At 66.4% G+C, this 16,562-nt stretch overlaps 1 protein-coding gene and 1 long non-coding RNA gene across 2 annotated transcripts in view; one reads left to right on the forward strand and one right to left on the reverse strand.

Annotated features, from left to right (window-relative positions):
• Positions 1-16,209, reverse strand: ZNF469 (zinc finger protein 469). The gene is made up of 2 exons (XM_045772759.2): positions 15,963-16,209; positions 1-12,870 (listed from the first exon to the last, which is right to left on the reverse strand). The coding sequence occupies exon 2, from the start codon at positions 12,785-12,787 to the stop codon at positions 1,436-1,438; it is 11,352 nt and encodes a 3,783-aa protein (XP_045628715.2). The 5' UTR covers positions 12,788-12,870; positions 15,963-16,209; the 3' UTR covers positions 1-1,435.
• Positions 8,596-16,562, forward strand: part of LOC123776638 (uncharacterized) — a 20,382-nt gene continuing 12,415 nt past the window's right edge. Inside the window, exons 1-2 of the long non-coding RNA XR_006775427.2 lie at positions 8,596-8,652; positions 16,293-16,480. This is a non-coding gene — a long non-coding RNA (uncharacterized LOC123776638). The remainder of the gene's footprint in view (positions 8,653-16,292; positions 16,481-16,562) is intronic.

Here is a 16,562-nt window from a genome sequence, read left to right on the forward strand (position 1 = left end):
TCGTGAAGAGCCAGGCCCTGGGTTCGTGGGGGCAGGGGGGGCGGTGACAGATACCACAGCCGGAGGCTTTCTGTGAAAATAGTGAGGATATATTTGACAGGATGAGTTCACTATGATTTGCACAGTACAACCTCAGAGACCCCGTGATTTATTCATCAGCACTAAAGGCGCTCTGAGTGCACACAGCACCTTCGAGAAAGGCAATTTGGGCCTAATTTGGTCTCTTGCAAAATATCAAAATAAAAACTTTTGACACACACATTGCACCCAAGGTAAAAAAGAAAAGAAAAAAAACAACAACAGAACGACGCAAACCACGCACCTCAGAGATCCCTAAGAACAGAAGGAAGCCTCTCCTACCCTCCTGCCTCCTTCGCAGACACGATTCCATAAACAGGACGCGCGCGCCGACCCCTGGGTCATGTCAGTGCATGAGACGCCTCCCTGACTGGCCGAGGCGCCACACCCCGGCCCATACTGTCCCACTTGGCTGCCCCGACCGTGGACCGCGACCGTCGGGCTGGAGCCTGCCGGCGGCTGGAGCCCCAGCGAAAGACTTGTCGGGGCCAGTGGGCTTCGTGCGCCTCCCCAGCCGATCTCCCCGCCCAATCCCCTGGGTAAAACGCACCAAGGAAGCCTGAATTCACATTACAACATGAAATAGCACCAGAAATTCAGAGTAAAATTGCTGATACTTGCAGCGGAGAGCTCCTTGTGGGAGGAAGGCTCTAGAGAGGGCATCGGCAGAGGCAGGGGGACTGGGGAGGGAGAGCCGGCGGCGGGAGCTGGCTGGTGAGCAGCTTTCTCCATGTTCCCAAGGGGAGCCCAGTCCCCAGGGGTCAAGGTGCACTGGAGACCAGCGTTTCCATCAGCAGCACAGACAGCGGCCGCCACCACCCTGCAGTCAGAAAAGCCTGGTGCGCCCTGGGGGTCAGGGGGCCCACAAACAGCTCTTCCAGGGACAGCCCTGCCCCCCCACGTGGCTTCTAAGCCATTCCAGCAGCAGCAGCAACAAGACTAAGGGGAGCCTGAGGGAGGCGGCCTCGGCTCACTTCCCTGCTAGATGACGTGGGGGAGTCCCGTGCAAACCTTCGCATGAAGGGTCTGTGGCGTACTGCGCCTGGGCAATGGGGCACACGGGGCGGGGGCGGCTCTCTCTTCAGACTTCTGGTACCGAGAAGAGAGCTGCATGGTGTCCAAGGGGCTCACCCTCACCTTCCATGTAGAAGGGGCTGCTGTCCACCCCAGGCCCTGCTCAAAGTATCCCAGTCTCAGCCCTAACGCCAGACTCCGAGCGCTTGCGTAAGTCCGGTGCGTTACCACGTGGCCACCATCCAACACCCTCAGAGGACTGAGGCTTGTCAGCATAGACAGGAGCCCCCGCTTGCGGGGCTGTTCCAAGCCCTGCTCCCAGGTACTCACTCATGGCTACAAATTACTCGGGAGGGTCCTTCTTTAACGGGATCTTGAAGCTGGTTAGTCGCTGCCCAAAGAGCTGGCTGAGGAGGTCATTCTGGGACGCGGCGGTCCTGCAGGCACGGGGGTTGGCAGGTTCAGCACCGTGGACAGCTCGGTCCCTCTTCGGGGGTCTGTGCAGGGGTCTCCCCTGGGGGCAGGCCTTGCCCTGGCCCTCCTTGCTGCGTCTGCAGTCCCCGTGGGTGTGTCCGGGGCCCCCCTGCCGTTGCTCCGTGGGCTGGGGTGGCATCGCGCTGCTCTGGCTACTGGGCCTGGCCTTGGTGGGGAGCATGCGGCTGGGCGTCGCCTGCTTTCTGGGGGCCCGGGGGGGCTTCTCAGGGACCAAGTGGGCTCTCCCCAAGCTCCCCACACTCCCACTCCTGCTTGGCCCCGGGGCCCGACCCTTCCTCTTCTTCTCACTGGCCTCCCCGTCCTCCCTGGTGCTCAGGCTCCCTCGGGGCCCCTGGTCACCAGCTTCCCTTGGCCCCTTGGGAGAGCCCTTGGCTCGAGGAGGGTGTTTGTCTGGGGCAGGGCCCTGGCCTGGGAAGTTGGGCTTGGCTGGGGTGGTGGCCGTCTCACTCTGGAGCTGCCCGCTGGCCGGCTGGGGCTGGCTGCCACCCGCTGTCTTGGTGCTGTGCCGTGGGCCTCCACTGCCCTGGGAGTTGGGGCTCGGCTTGGCTTTGAGGGTGGTGGGCTTTGGCCTGTCCTCAGTGCCATGGGTTAGCTCTCTGGGTGTAGGACTGGCCACAACCTTCTTCGGTTGCCCTGGGAACCTAGGAGCTTTGCTGGGGCTGGGCAAAGCCGACCTGTCCTTTGATGAATTCCGGCAGCCCCAAGGCTTGACGGCACTGCCCTTGTGGGACGGTCCCCCTGCACCTCCCTCAGGTCTGTGGCCTGTGGACACCTGCTTCTCCTGGAGCAGGGAGGGGGCTTCCAGGCAACGGTCAGGGGCACTCGGGGTCCTGCGTTTCCCTGAGAATGGGCCAGTAGCCCTCTTTTCCTCTACATCTTGGCCTCTGGTCCCTGGCCGGGGCACAGACCCCCCCAGCAGGAGAGCCTGCTGGAGAAGAGGTCCAGGGCTGCCTGGAGATGCCTCACCTTCAGACCTCCCCAGGGCTCCCTCCAGCTTGCGGCCACCGTGGCCATCCGCGGAGGCCGCCGGGAAAGGAGACAGAGCGGGGGGCAGGAGCTCCTGGAGGTCAGAGGGCACATCGCCCCCTGTGACCGGGTGGCACACAGGATCTACAAGCCTCTCCGGGGTCCTGGGCTGCCCCTTGGTGGTGCCAGGAGCCGCCTCTGGGCGGGGCTGGAGCAGGCCTGGGAGTGACCCCTCGCTCTGGGGAGGGCTGCGGCCCCAGGACAGAGGCCCATTGGCGCCGGGGCCGGGAGGGCTGCTGGACACAGCCACCCTGCGCCGTTTGCTGGGCAGTGTGCCCTCGCGGGCTGGCGCCTTCTGGCTGGGGGCGCCAGGCCTCCGCACGCCGCGGAACGTGAAGGGCTGCTGCCCCCCCCTCAGGTGTTTCTCCATGTGGCGGTCAAACTGCTCCTTCTTGGCGAAGGTGTAGTTGCAGGAGCTGCAGACGAAGGACCGCTTGCTGATGTGCGTGACGTTGGCACAGAGCTCGCAGGCGTACAGCGGGGTGTGCGGCAGCTCCAGCTCCTCCCTCACCCCATGCGCCCCGCCCAGGTGTGCGCGCAGCTCCTGGTGCTCCGGGTAGACCCGCGGGCACTGGGGGCACAGGTAGACGCGCTGCGGGCTGTGCACCGCCAGGTGGCGCTGCAGCTTGAAGGGCTTGGGGAATCGCTTCCCGCAGTGGTGGCAGTCGCGGGAGGGGTCTTTGCAGCCCTCGTGCACGGGGATGGCGTGGAGGAGGGGCTCGCTGCCAGAGCAGGGCTCGGGGGACAGGCTGGGGGACGTCTTGGCAGAGCCGCTGGGAAGAGCGGGGTTCCCGCAGGCCGTCGGGCTTCTGTCAGCCAAAGCCCTATCTGGTGTCAGGGTGCCATCTTGGTTTGAGTCGTTGGCAGGAGCCTTGGGTTTCACCGTCTCCCTCTGGAATTCCTTCCCGGCCCCTGTCTGTTGCCCCAATGTCTCTGCAGGGCTCCCGTTTGACTTGCCCATCGAGCGTTTGCCCCCACTGGGTCTGGACGCCTGTCCCATGATGCTGCCCAGGAAGCGTGTGACACTTCGGTCCCCCTCCCAGTCCCCGAGGGACCTTCGCGCCTGCCCCTTGCGTGCGAACCGCAAGGCGTGCTCCCGCAGGTGCTCGTTGTACATCCAGACGTCGGTGACCTCCCTCAGGCACATGCCGCAAGCCCAGCGCCCGGCCTTGCTCTGCACGTGCTTCTCCTGCAGGTGCTCCCTCAGCAGCTCGCGGGAGCCGAACCTGCGCTCCACGCACATGTAGCAGGTGGGTGGTGGCGAGGGGCTGTGGGCCAGCTTGTGGAGGTCCAGCTCGCCCAGGCCGCGGAAGCGCTGGAAGCACACCTTGCACTTGTAGGATGCCCTCCTGGCCTTGGCGTGCCGGTCCCGTCCCGCCGCCCCTCCTGCCCCGGCTGCTGCCTCTGCCCTCGGGCCCCGTGGCTCCTGGGGCTTCACCGTGGCCCTGAAGTGTAAGAAGCTCGTGCTGAGGACACCCGCAGGGTCGTCACAGGGCGTCAGGAAGCACAGGTCTTGTACCTCCAGTCTGGCGCCGAGCATCTCAAGGTCCACGGCGTTCCCAGGAAGCCCGCTGTCGTAGCGTTCCCGCTCCAGGTTGGGGGGCTCTGGGCTCATGTCTCCTAGAGAAGAGCCCATCCCTTCGGCGGGGGCCTGCAGGTCCAGGTCTCGCCAAGAGGCTGGGACCATGTGCAGCTCGGGAATGTTCTCTGACCGCTGGTCCTCGGTGTGGCGGGGGGACACGTCCTCGGCACAGTCCACCTCTGGGCCAGGCTCCAGGGCCCACAGGCTGGGGCTGGGGGCCCAGGGGTCAATGCCGGGCACCTTGCTGCTCAGGAAGCCCTCCAGCAGGAAGGACTCCGGCAGACCTGTAGCTTCGTCACCCCACGGGTCCTCATGGGAGAGGCAGAGTGAGCCCGAGTCGCTGAGGTCTGTGGGCAGGCAGGCGGAGGCCGGCGCAACGCTGCCCCCCACCTCGCTGTGGGGCTCCAGTGGAGGTGGGGCCTTCGGCTTTTTACAGCGCTTCCCGTAGACACGGGGGTTCTTCTTCCGAGTCAAGCGGTCGCCCAGAGGGAAGAGCTGGGAAAAGGAGGCTTCATCGTCAAACACACTCAGAGGGTCCCCGAGACCCGGGCTGGGGGCTTCAGGAATGGTGCCCTCATGCTCCTGGACCCCGACCTGCACTTCTGGGCTCTGCAGGGGGCCCTGGGGGCAGCTGCTGCCGGTGCCACCTGCAGAAGCATGAGTGTCCCGAGGGCCTGGGGGGCTCGAGGGGGGCCCGTGCCCCTGCCCGACTCCTTGCCCCGACCCACTCTCGGCTGCTCTGCGGTCCCCCCCAGGCTCAGCCCCGGCTGCCCATGACAGCTCTTTGTAGACGTCTGGTATTCCGGCCTCCCTGGGTCCCCAGCACTCCCTGGCCACGGCTGTCTTCTGTCCCCCCAGCCCGGCCCCAGGCGGTGCCCATTCCGTCCCCTCTGCACGGGCCATCCAATCCCGGGGCGACCTCTGTGCGGCCATCTCCTCTGGGTCTGTGCCCACTGTGTTTTCCATCAGCGTGGGCCAGGAGGCGTTGGGGTCCGGCTCGGCCCGCACTGAGAGGGGGCTGCCTGGAGGCCCCAGGGGACTGGCAGTCGCGGTGGATGGACCCCAGCGGCTTCTGTCTGAAATCACACCCACACAGACTGGAGGATCCCTTGCCTCCCGGAACCTTCTTGTTCTCGGCTTTTGCCCCTTTTCCTGCGACTTCAGCTCTGACTTGCTGGGGACGTCCGTGGGTGCCCGGCCCCGCCGCTGGCCGCCTCCTTTCTCTGTCTGTTTGGGATAGTGCTTGTCCCTCACCAGCCGGCCCTGCTTCCTGGGCTCTGCAAACCTCATGTCCAGTCCCGGCTCGCCCGGGCCAGGGGAACAGCCTAGTGTGCCCCCCACACCGAGTCCCTCGGCCGTCTGAGGGCCTGATGCGTCCTCAGGTGCCTTGGCACCCCGGTCAGGGGGCGGCCCAGTGGCAGGGCTGGGGCCGCTCAGCGCCTGCCTTGGCTTCTCTCTCCCAGGTGCCCTGCGGCATTTCTTCTCAGGGGGCTGGCACGCCGGGGGCCGGGGAGCGGGCAGCGTGGGAGCGCCCCTGTGCAGCCCATGCTTCCTGGCTCTGTGGCGGCTCAGGCCTGGCCCGGAGCGGAAGGAGGCTGTGCACACTTCACAGGTCACGGGCTGCCTGCTGGGGGCCCGGCCCGCCTGGGGGGCATTTTCTGGGGACCCGGGCTTCTGTCGGGTGCCCTGCGTACTGAGGGGGTCCCTCTGGGGTGTGTGGTGAACAGTTCTGAGGCTCTGGGGGGAGCTGGGTCTGGACTCACGGGCTGTGCTGCTGGGAGACGTGGTTCTGCCCCGGCGGAGCTCCGTGGATGGGCTGGTGAGAGGGGGGCCTCCGGTGTCAGCTCCAGGGGCCTTCATGGCACCAGAGCAGCCAGCCCCCGCCTCGCCCTCCTGGCAGGCACAGGAATCTGGCCCAGTGGTCCCCCATGTGGAAGGGTCAGCGGGCACAACGGTGACACCCTGGCCTTCCCTGTTGCCTGGGGGGTCTGAGGAGGGGGGGCCTGTGGGCATCCCGCTGGGGCTGGTGTGGGGTAGGGCTCCCCCGCCCTGGCAGTCTGGATGGTCAACCCCGGGGCCTCTGACTGCCCCCATGCCATCTGTGGTGGGAATGTCAGGCAGGGCAGGGGCGTTCATGGTCACTCTCGGGGAGATGGTCCTCACGGGGGGAGAACAGGTAGCAGAGGCAGGAGAGCCCCTTGGCTTCTCCTTCCTGGAACCCTTGAGAGGTCCTGACATGCTGCCTTCAGGGCAGTCCTCCCCATGGGCAGGAGTGAAGACACTGATGAAGCCAGGCGGGCCCGAGGGAGGGTCCTGCAGGGGGCTGTGGTCCCCCAGGAGGGGGTGACGAGCCAGGCTTTCCTGGAAGCCACAGGGGCTTTTCCTCAAAGATGGGGGAGCTGCTGCAGGTGGCCCAGCCCCAGCGTCTGTGGTGGCTGGGGTGCAGTCAGCCCTTTGCAGAGGGGGCCAGGCAGGAGAAGGGGCTGGGAGGAGCTGCGGGCTGGCAGGATCCCCACAGGATGGAGGTGCTGGGAGCAGCCCCCTCAGCTCACCTGAAGGTCCCGTAGGAGGGTCTTCCTGGGGTAGGTGCTCCCGGCCGGGGGGAATGGGGGTGGCTGCAGAAGCGGGCAAGGGGACACAGGTGGTCAGGTCCCTGATGGGGGGAGCAAGGCTGTCTCCGGCGAGCAGTGGCTGCTTCTCAAGGCCTGGGCTGGCCACGTCCTCTGAAGTCCGGGCTTCAGGCCCATTTTGGACGTGGGCTGTGACCAAGGTCGGTACCAAAGTTTCTGCATCAGAGGGGACAGGGCTAGGGGTGGCCCATGCCTCTTTTCGAAGGCCCAAGACCGGGCTGTTTCCCTGGAGCTGTCCCCCGAGCCTGGCCAGGACAGCTCGAGCACCGGCACTGACCATCAAGAGGTTGTCCAGCCCCACCGGACTCCCCCAGTTATCTGGCTGCGGTCTGCTGGCTCCGCCTTGGTCCTCGGGCTTCTCAGCCTGGCCGAGTGTGTCCAGATGTCCATCAGCCTCAGGCCCCCACTGACATCTGGCCGCTGCGGGGACATCCTGGGTGGGGCTGCAGGCCATGTCCCCACCTTCCACGCTGTCCCCTTCCAGATCTGAGGGCTCACTGCGCCGAGGGCTCTGGGTGTCAGCAGACAGGGGCCCCTGTGAGCCCAGGGCGTCCTCTTCCTTCCCAGAGGCTCTGGCCACCAGGAGCTGCAGCTGACGTAGGGGGCTTGTGGCTGGGTCCTGGGGCCTCCTGCCGGGACTGGTGTTGGGCACGCAGGCAGGACTTGGGGAGGCCCCCACGGGCACAGACTCCTCATTACCCTTAAGGCCAGGGTCCCCCGCCCCAGAGTGGGGGAGGCCTGCCTCTTCTGGCTGGCCGGCTCTGCTTACGGAGTATCCTTCGGGGGCGTCGCTAAGCCCAGCACCACAAGATGGGGCGGTCCCCTGAAGTGCCAAGCTGGGTGCCAGACGGGCCAGTGGGCTGCCAAATGCTTCCAGCTGCAGGGCATGGCTTGCGTGCATCTTGGCGGTCTTGTTATTTTGGGGAAGTAAAGGCTCACGGCTCGGGCTGCACTTTGCTAAGCTCCTCACGTCCGGTGGAGGCTTGAACAGCTCTCCAGAGCTGGGCAGAGAGACTTCCGCGTGGACCCCGCAGTTCCCTTCTGCCTTGCAGGGGCCAGTCTCCAAGACTCTGGCTCTCTGTCCTGCTTGGAAGTTGTGGTCGGCCCCACAGAGGCTTCCGGGAGCCCCAGATGCCCCGTCTGCACGTGCATGAGGGGAAAGTCCTGCTTCTCCTGGGTGGGGTGAGGGCCACTCCTCCTGGGTGCTCCGCAGCCCCCCTTCTGTGGTGGCCACTGCTGGTTCTGCCCCTTCTGGTTGTGGAGTCAACTCCCCAAGGCTGGTGAGGTCGGCCTTGGAGAAGGTGTCCCTGGGGGGCGGGGTGGCCTGGGGGGTGGGCAGAGGGGCCCCTGTGCCTGCGTGTGTCCTGCCCGCCTGCCCAGCTCTACACATTTCTGGGGCCTCGGGCCCCCCTTTACTCTGCAGCTGACTCTCTAATTCGGCGACCAGCCTTTTGATTTCCAACTCACCTTCAGACAGGTTGCCCGTAAAAGCGATGCCACATTCGCTGACCTTGCCAGGCAGAGGGGGAGGGCTGGCAGCCACTGCCCTTTCCCTCGGGCACCTCCTACTAAATGCCTTTTCCCCCAAGAGGTCAGGAAGGTGACCCATGTGGCTGGCCAGCGTCGGGGACTCCTCCAGCAGGGACCAGCCCTTGTCGGGCAGAAGCGGGGAGTATGGCGGCTCTGACTGGGGTTTCCTTGGGGGCGGGTCGGCACACACCATCGAGGAGTGGGTGTCTCTGATTCTGGATAGGCTGCTGTAGGCTGGCGGGTCAAATCTGTCCTCAGGCAGCCCCGGGAAGAGTGGCGTGGACTCCAACGTCAGAGGTGATTCGGCTTTGCCGGGGCCCCCGTGGATGGCGTAGGGTGGATTCCTGGGTGGTTTTGGCTCGAGGGCACTGGCGTCCACAGCATCCCGGGGCAGGCGCGTGCTGCTGGCAGGCAGAGCGTCTGGAGCTAAGGGCTTGGAGTAGAGCTCTTCTGGGAGACAGCCAGGCAGTTCTTTGGGTCCGAGGAACAATTTGCTGGGGGGGCTGCTGGAGGCCTGGGGTCCCTTTCTGGCAAGTGGAACCCCCCCACAGTCTCCGTTAAGAAGAGCAGGGCCACAGCCAAGATCAGGGCTCTTCAAAAACAGAGAGCCAGATTCAAGGTAGGCGGTGTCGGCGGCATGAGCACCAGGTGCCAGCAACTCTCCTGGTGGGTAAGCAGGGGGGTCCTCTCTGTCCTGGGAGGCGGGTGGCTCTGTGCACCGGGCAGCGCCCAGCAGACTCCCGCGGCACACCCAGGGGTCCTCTCTGCCCGGCTCCAGGGCTGGAGGGTTCGGGCTTCCCCCCACACGGGAGGCTGGAGAAGAGCTTGGAGCCTCTCTGGGGAGTTCTGTGGCAGCTGGGGGGAGCTCCTTGGCAGTTTCGGAGTTCTGGGTGTCCTGGGGGGAGTCCAGTGCCGGACGGTTCTCCTCTGGGGTCTTGGCACTGGCAGGAACCTGCAGGAGATGCTTGGGGCCTCTGTCCTTGGGGCCTGGGTGAGGCCTGCCCGGCTCCTCCGGGCTGGGGGAGGCCCTGACCTTTGTGGCTTCCCGCCTCATGACCGTCCTGGGTTTCTGTGGCCCTCCGTCCTCCTTGGACCCCGAGGTCACCTCCACTTCCTTCTGCTTTGTGCCTCGGCGCCACCGCCGGCAGCCCTGGCGGGGCGGGGGCCGGCCTCTGAGGCGGGAGCCCTGTGGAGCGCCGTCTTCCTCCTCCGACTCCGAGGCACAGGCGAGCTCTTGGAGCCCGTCCTTGGTGCGGCTGGGCGCGGGCCTCGGTGGTCCCAGGGGGAGGCGCCCGCCCTGGGCGCGAGGCCCCCTGTGGAGCTTGTTCTTCTGCTGAACGATTTTGTGGATGAGCTCCTTGCTCCAGGAGCCGCCCCGCACCTTCCTCCTCCTGGACTCCTTCCCCGGGGACAGGCGGATGCGCTGGGAGCTCCTGGTCTCCACCGGGAGGGCCTGCCCGGCAGGATCTTCGTGGCTCCTGAGGTCCCGGGGGCGGGGCAGGGGTGCCTCAGCCCCCTGGCCTTTCCTCCTGGGCCTCAGGCAAGTGGCTCTGGGGCCCTTCCGGCTCTTGGTGGAGCTGGACCTGTCCGGCTCTTTCTGGAACAACTTAAACCGCTTGCCTCTCCTCTGCTGACTGACCAGGCCAGCCCCATCTGCCTCCGCGGGCACTGGGCCCAGGGAGCGGGTTTTGGGCCGGCTGCGGGCCGGGCAGTCCCCATTCCCAGGGAGGGGGGCCTGGGCCCCCGGGGGGGTGGCCTCGCCCGGGAGCGGGGACTGGGCTTTGCCCTCTGGCATTGTCCCCACCCTGGTCTTGGGGGGCTGTCCGGCTCCAGGACCTCGGGGGCCTGAGGGCTCCTCATCAGCAAAGACGTCGATAAAGCTGCTGTCGATCTCGGGGTTGTCGGACTGGTACCCCAGGCCATTGAGTGCCTCCGTGATGAGGCTGTCCAGCTTGGCGTCGTCCTCCGGGTCCAGGTCTGCCGCGGGGAGGGGGAAGGGGGCGGCGGCCAGGCCGGGCAGGAAGCTGGTCCTCAGGGGGTCCTCTTTGCTGTCAGGCCTGACGTCCCCACCTAGTAGGAAGGGGACCGTCTTGGTGTGGCCAGGCAGGCTCAGGTTCCCGCCGGCTGGTGCTTTGGGGGTGGCGGGGGGGCCGGGGGGCCCCGGGGGCTGCGGGTGGCCTTCCTTGGCCCTGGCCAGGAGCCCACTGCAGAACTGCCTGTGTCCCAGGAAGGCGGCCAGGCTGCTGTAGTTCTGGTCACACTGCCTGCAGGTGAGCAACACGTCCAGCTGGTCCAGGCTGGCGCTGCTCAGGGGAAAGTGGTGGGCGGGGTAGGGGGGCGGCTCCCGGGGGAAGCCCTCCAGCCCACCGCTGCCCACCTCGGGGCCTGAGCCTGGGAAGGGAGCCTCGTCCAGGCATTTGAAGGTGCCCTCAGCCCCCAGCCCCTCTGCAGGGAAACGGAAGGCTCTGACGGGCTCTGGCTGGTAGTGCATGGGGACAGCGTGTGGGGGCTCAGGGGACGGGTAGGGGCTGCCCGTCTCCGGGGGGTGAGTGTTGGGGTGGAAGAAGGCGGGGGGCCCGAGTGGGCCGGGAACCTGGCTCTCCTCCGAGCTGGGGTTGGCTGGGCTGCTGGACAGGGGGGACAGGGAAGAGCAGGAACTGCTGCTGGCCGTGTTGGTGGCAGGTGAGGGCAGCGGGGACTCGCAGGGAGAGGCGCCCACCACCCTGGGCGGGGGCAGGCCGGGGGTCGCCCGGGGTGAGACCTGGGACTGGGCCACCCCAAAGAACAGGGGCTGGGCTCCGGGGTCCTTCAGTCCGTTGTAGGCAAATAGTCCAGGGGAGCCGCCGCCGTGCTGGCCTGGACTGTTTCTCAGAACTGCCAGCTTCTCCCCGGGCCCAGGAGTCTTGCCAGCAGCACCCAGGGCTCCCTGGCTGCCCCCCTGCCACTCAGGGGCCCCCGGGGGGAAAGGCAGCTGGCTCAGCACCTCCATGCGGTGGGGGCTGGGCCCGGTGGCTGGGAGCACCTGGGGCCAGGGCAGCGGGGGACTCTGGGGGAGGCCAAGGTGCTGGCCTAGGCTGGCCTGGCCTTCAAAGAATGCATTCCTGGTGGTGGCTGGGGGGCCCAGGGGAGGTGAGGGATAAGGGGCTGCAGCAGGGTCCCACAGCTGGGGCAGTCTGGTGGGCAGGGGCCCTGGGGTGGCCAGCTCCGTGTCCAGAGAGCCCGGGCTGGTCCCCACTCCGCTGGCCCCAGGGCTCCCATAGGTCTGCCCAGGAAAGTGCCTCTGTGACAGAGAGTTTGGGGGGCCCCTGGGGCTCCCCAGCCTGTCATCGTGGGCCGAAGGCGGTCTTTCAGGGAGGGTTTTGGTCAGGCTCTTGTGCAAACTGTCTGGAAAGGTGGCCGTGCTCTCCGAGAAGGGGCTGGGGGCTGGGGGAGCAGCACCGGGTTGTGGGGGAGCACAGCCGAGGTCACTGGGGGGGTCAAGGCTGGGCCGGCCAGGGTAGCAGGGTGGGGGTTGGGGAGCCGGCCGGGTGGGCAGGGGGTAGGCTGTGCCTGTGCCCACCGCCTCCTCTGGCCATGGCCCCCTGGGCTGGCGGAAGGCAAACACCAGCGCTCTCTCCCCGTACTTGGGCGGGGAGGTGTCCTCGGGGAAGGGTTTTGGGCCGGGCCCGTGTAGTGCCTGGAAGGGGTACTGGAAGGAGACCACCCTGGGGCTGTCCTCTTCGGGAAAAGGCTCTGGCTTGGCAGCAGGGACCCCGAATCTAGCACCTGGGAAGCTGTTCTCAACAGTGGGAGGCCAGCCGTCAGCCCCTCCGGCCTGGAATTCCGAGTAGGAGGCTGGCCTGCAGGGACTGGCACTGCTGCCTGGGGGTGCCCTCAGGGGCGGGGGCCCGCAGGCGGCATTCGGTGAGGTATAGTTGGTGGAGGTAAAGCTGGAGGGGGTCTCCTGGAAGCACCTTTGGAAACTGAGCTCTTCTGGGGTAGGTGGGGCCTTTGCCTCTGGGGGGCCGGGGTCCTCGCCCTGGGGGCCCTCAGGAGTCTTGTCCAGAGTGGGTCTGGCCCTCGAGCCAGAGACGTTCAGATTATAGAACTGCTGGGGGCTGCTGTCTGCCCTGCCGGGCTGCTGCGGGAAAGCCTGTGTTTGGCTCCTCCCTGGTGGGGCCCGGGGGCTGCCTCCCTTCCCCAGGAGGCTGCTCAGGGACTGCGTTCTCAGGAGTGGGGCCTTGGGCTCCACCTCCCCTGCCTGCCACGGCTGGGATTCTGGAAGCTCCGCTGCATGGGCCCTGCTTCCCGTGGCCTTGGTGGTCCTGCTGGCTGGGGCACCGTCCTCGCCGGGTGGCTGGGAGGGGCCCCCCGTGCCCCTGGCTGCTGGGCAGGGCTGCAGGTCTCGGGTCATGGCTGGGGGCGGTGCTCTGCGGGGCTGTTGCCCGGGCATGGCCCCTCCGTCTGGACACTGGGAGGACGTGGTGGTGCAAGGGGGCCCCTGGAGAAGCCTGTTCTCATGATCCCGAATGGAGCCTGCAAGGAAAGCACAGGGTGAGGGGGGGCTCTGGGGGCTGCACGGGAGCCCCTGCAAGAGGAGGCTTCCCTTGGGGGCAGAGAGGGTCTGAGAAGACCGCTGGCCACCCTCGAAGCAGCCCGGCTAGGTCCCCACTGGGCCACGAGTGGAAGGGCCCCATGGGGCACACAAGTTCCCAGACCTGGCCCCCATGGCGGGGATGACAGGCACCCAGGGGCCATCTGCATGGGCTGAGAGAAACCCAGAGGGGACCAGGGGAAAGCCCAGGGAGGAGGATGGGCCGCCTTCACCTGCCCGGAGCCATGGGAATTGAGGAGGTGAGGCTGTGCTGGCGGAGTCTGGCCTGAGGCTGGCAGCTGTCCCTGGCGCGGCTGGCCCTGCCCCGGGGGACCCACTGGTCAGCCCCCGGAGTGTGGGGCCTGCGTGAGCATTTCTAGGCAGCGCCAGGCTCCGCTGGTGCTCCCGCCCACATGTGGAGACGCGCCCAGGGGCTGCCCCACCGAGGAGGGGTGTCGTGCCTGATTTGGGGCACAAGCGCCCCTCGGTCTCCCAGGTGGGCACCACCCCCGCCCCTGGGGGTCCTCCCACATCCCATCTCCATCCTAAGCAGCAGCCTCGCCCCCTCCTCTGGCCTGTGCCTGGGGCCCAGCCTCTGCTCCCCTTTCCCTCTTGGGACCGGGACCTTGGGGCAGAGGCTTGTAGGTGATGTTGGTCGAACGGGTACGTGATAGTAACAGCAGCACGGTGCTCCCTCTGAGCACTGCTGAGCCGGGGCACTGAGCACTGTCAGTTCCTTCTGTCCTCACACTGGCTCAGGAGGCCGGGACTGTTACCGCCAGCCCTGGGTGATGGGTGAGGAGTGGAGACAGGGGCCTCACTGCTGGTGGAGGGCGCTGGGTCCCCAGGATCCCCACGTGGCCCCATCTCTAGGCTGGTCTGTGCCGCACGCGGTCCAGACATGTGCTCAGGGCCAGGACCCCTGCAGAGCCCCCTGTGCTCCAGAGCGGTGGTGTGGTCTGGGGAGGGGGCAGGGCCCTCCTGGACGTGTCCAGATCTGCCACCAGCTGCTGTGTGACCAGGGGCGAGGCCCTCCGTGTCCCTGCCCCTGGGACGTGGGGGTCTCAGGGGAGCCCCCGCTGGTGCTGGTGCAGAAGACATTGGTGGCTGTGTCCCAAGGACAGAACGGGCCCCTCGAAGAACGTGTGGTGTTCGTGTGGTTTGCTGACTAGTTGTGCTTCTGCAGAGCCCGGGCCCCGGGGGCAGGGAGCTGACGACTCGGCTCTGCCTGGGTCTGGGGTCTTGCACACAGAGGCTCTCACAGCTGGGGCGAGGTCAGCTCCCACACCCTCGACCTTATAGGGATGGCTCATGGTGACTCCTGCACCAGGTGGTCCTAAGGTAAGCTGGCTCGGTGTCTGGTACACGGGGGCAGGCTGCCACCTCCCCGAGCCTCAGTGTCCCCCAGGCACCGCCTGAAGCCGGAAGGGACTCGGGCTCTGCGGGCCCCCCAGGGTGCGGGGCCACCTTGGAGAAAGGTGACCCGGGCATCCTGTGTGGGTTTCTGAGGGGGAGCAGAAGCTTCCAGCCCCGCAGCCCATGTCCTCCGGGGCACGCTCATCACCGTGAAGCCCAGCACTGCAGGCTCTACTCAGACGGCTCCCTCTGGGGTTCTGGGGGGGGGAAGAGTCTGCCATCCCCGTGGAAGGACCGTCCCAGCCTGTCCCAGCCCGTCCCTCTGCCAGCAGCCTTGGCCACATGGCTTGGTGTGGCCACGAGGTGAGAGTGGCAGTGACCTTGCTGCCGCTGAGCCCAGACTCCAGCCTGCTGCCTTCATGGGGGCTGAGGTCACACACTGCGGCCAGGCTGCTTGGCCATGTGGCATCAGAGGAAGTGCACCGGGATGGAGAGGGCACTCAGGACAGGCAGGTGCAGGGCGGCTTGGGGACACGCAGAGACAGTCCTGTGTCCTGGGCAGGGACTGAGGGAGCTGGGTCAGTTCACAAAGGACAGATAGTGTGGCCCCCGTAGGGTATGGAATGGGGCCCGCAGGGAGCAGGCAGCCAGCTCGGGCAAGGGTGGCCCCGCCTCTGTGCAGTCTGACCCAGGCCAGGGCATCTCTTGAGGTACCCCCTTGCCGTCGATGACAGTGACACCCCACAGCCAGAGTGTGGCCCCATTTTCAGGGTGGTGGCCCAGTGTGAGTCCGGCCAGGAGCCAGCTCTGGTGTCTGCCCCCACTAGGAGTGGAGGGGCTCTGGCCTGTGGGACATGCCCTCCTGGGCTTCCCAGACAGACCAAGGCGGCAGGACTCAGGCTGCCCCAGACACAGGCCCAGGGCTTCAACTGCAAAAGGCCTCACGGCCCATGGATCACATGTGTGGACAGTGAGGACCTCTGACCTCATGGGTCCTTCCTCACCAGCCCCCGAGCTACTGGCCCCTCTGGGACACTGGTGCAGAGGAAGGGGCGGGCCTGGGTCTCCCCATGGCTTCCAGAGCTTTCTAGGGGGTGGCAGGTAAGGCCCCGCAGATCCAGACTCCAAGAAGTGTCCCCCGGGCAGGGTGAGTGGGTGGGTGGGGGGCCTGGCAGGGCCCAAGGCCCTGGCTCAGATCCCTGTCCCATGTTGGCACACTACCCAGCCTTGTCTAGCCTTGGTCTCTCCATCTGTGACCTGGAATCTTCTCAGGATGGTCAAGGGTGAAATAAGCCAATATCGCTTCATAAGACAGCTAGCAGAAAGCGGGCGTGAACCTGCATATTTTCCTGGTTAAAACCATAACCGTTCCATCGCCGGCTCGAGGGAGATGCGGTGAGGACATCACAGAAGGGGGGCCTGGCCTGCTGATGCCCTGCCGTCTGTACCCCTCCCGCGCCTGGGGCCGTGGTTCGAAGCCACGGGCCAGCCCCCGACGGCGGGGTCCGGGGGAAGGTCTCTCGGGGCGGCAGCTGGTAGCCCCGTTATGGCAGAATGGGGAGGTGGAGAGAGCTGGCCGGGTGTGGTGTGGTGGGGTGGGATTCGGGGCTGGGGACAAGGGCATCTCTGGCGGCCCCAGGGGCGGCCTGACCACGTTCAGCTGTCCTCGGCTACGTACCTGGGGAGTCAGGCCATCCGCTGGGTTGCCGTACAGGTCAGTTTCCTGAGCAATGAGGATGTCTTGGCTGCCGAGAGAATGGAAAGTGTGTCAGGATCCGTGTGGTGGGTGGCTGAGGTGGACAGCCCCCCCACAGAAGGAGCCGGCTGGAGGGAGCAGCTCTGAGCCCGGCTCCCTGCCCCGCGCGGCGCAGAGCCAGTGGGGCTGCTACAGGGGTCGCAGGGAGATGGGTGAGCTCAAGGGGCTTGGCCTGGGGGTTCCTGCAGGGCTGGGGGTCAGCTGCCTGCCTCCCCCCAGGTTTGATGATTAGTTTACGTTTCCTTCTGCTAGGAAGTGTGTGCACAGAGGACACATTCATGTGATTCCCAAACCCAAGGACACGCCCCAAGGACTGCAGAGGAAAGCCCTGTGCGGAGCCCCGCCCCCGTGCGGAGCCCAGCCCCGTGGGCCGTCTGCCCCAGTCCCGCTGGGTGAGCACTGGAGGCGTAGTCTTGTGTGTCCTTCCAGAGCTTCTCGATGTAAGTACTTACTCACACATCCTTCCTGCTTCAGCAAAGGACAGTCGGCTACGCTTATCACTCCCTACCTTCCCTTTTGTAG

Source organism: Ursus americanus, chromosome 21, assembly GCF_024610735.1.
Source record: "Ursus americanus isolate L20-20 chromosome 21, mUrsAme1.1.p, whole genome shotgun sequence".
In the NCBI taxonomy this organism is placed as follows: Eukaryota; Metazoa; Chordata; class Mammalia; order Carnivora; family Ursidae; genus Ursus; species Ursus americanus.

Bases quoted from the DNA above. Each gene is read 5' to 3' on its own strand.
- ZNF469 (XM_045772759.2), bottom strand. From the start codon at position 12,787: ATGCCCGGGCAACAGCCCCGCAGAGCACCGCCCCCAGCCATGACCCGA.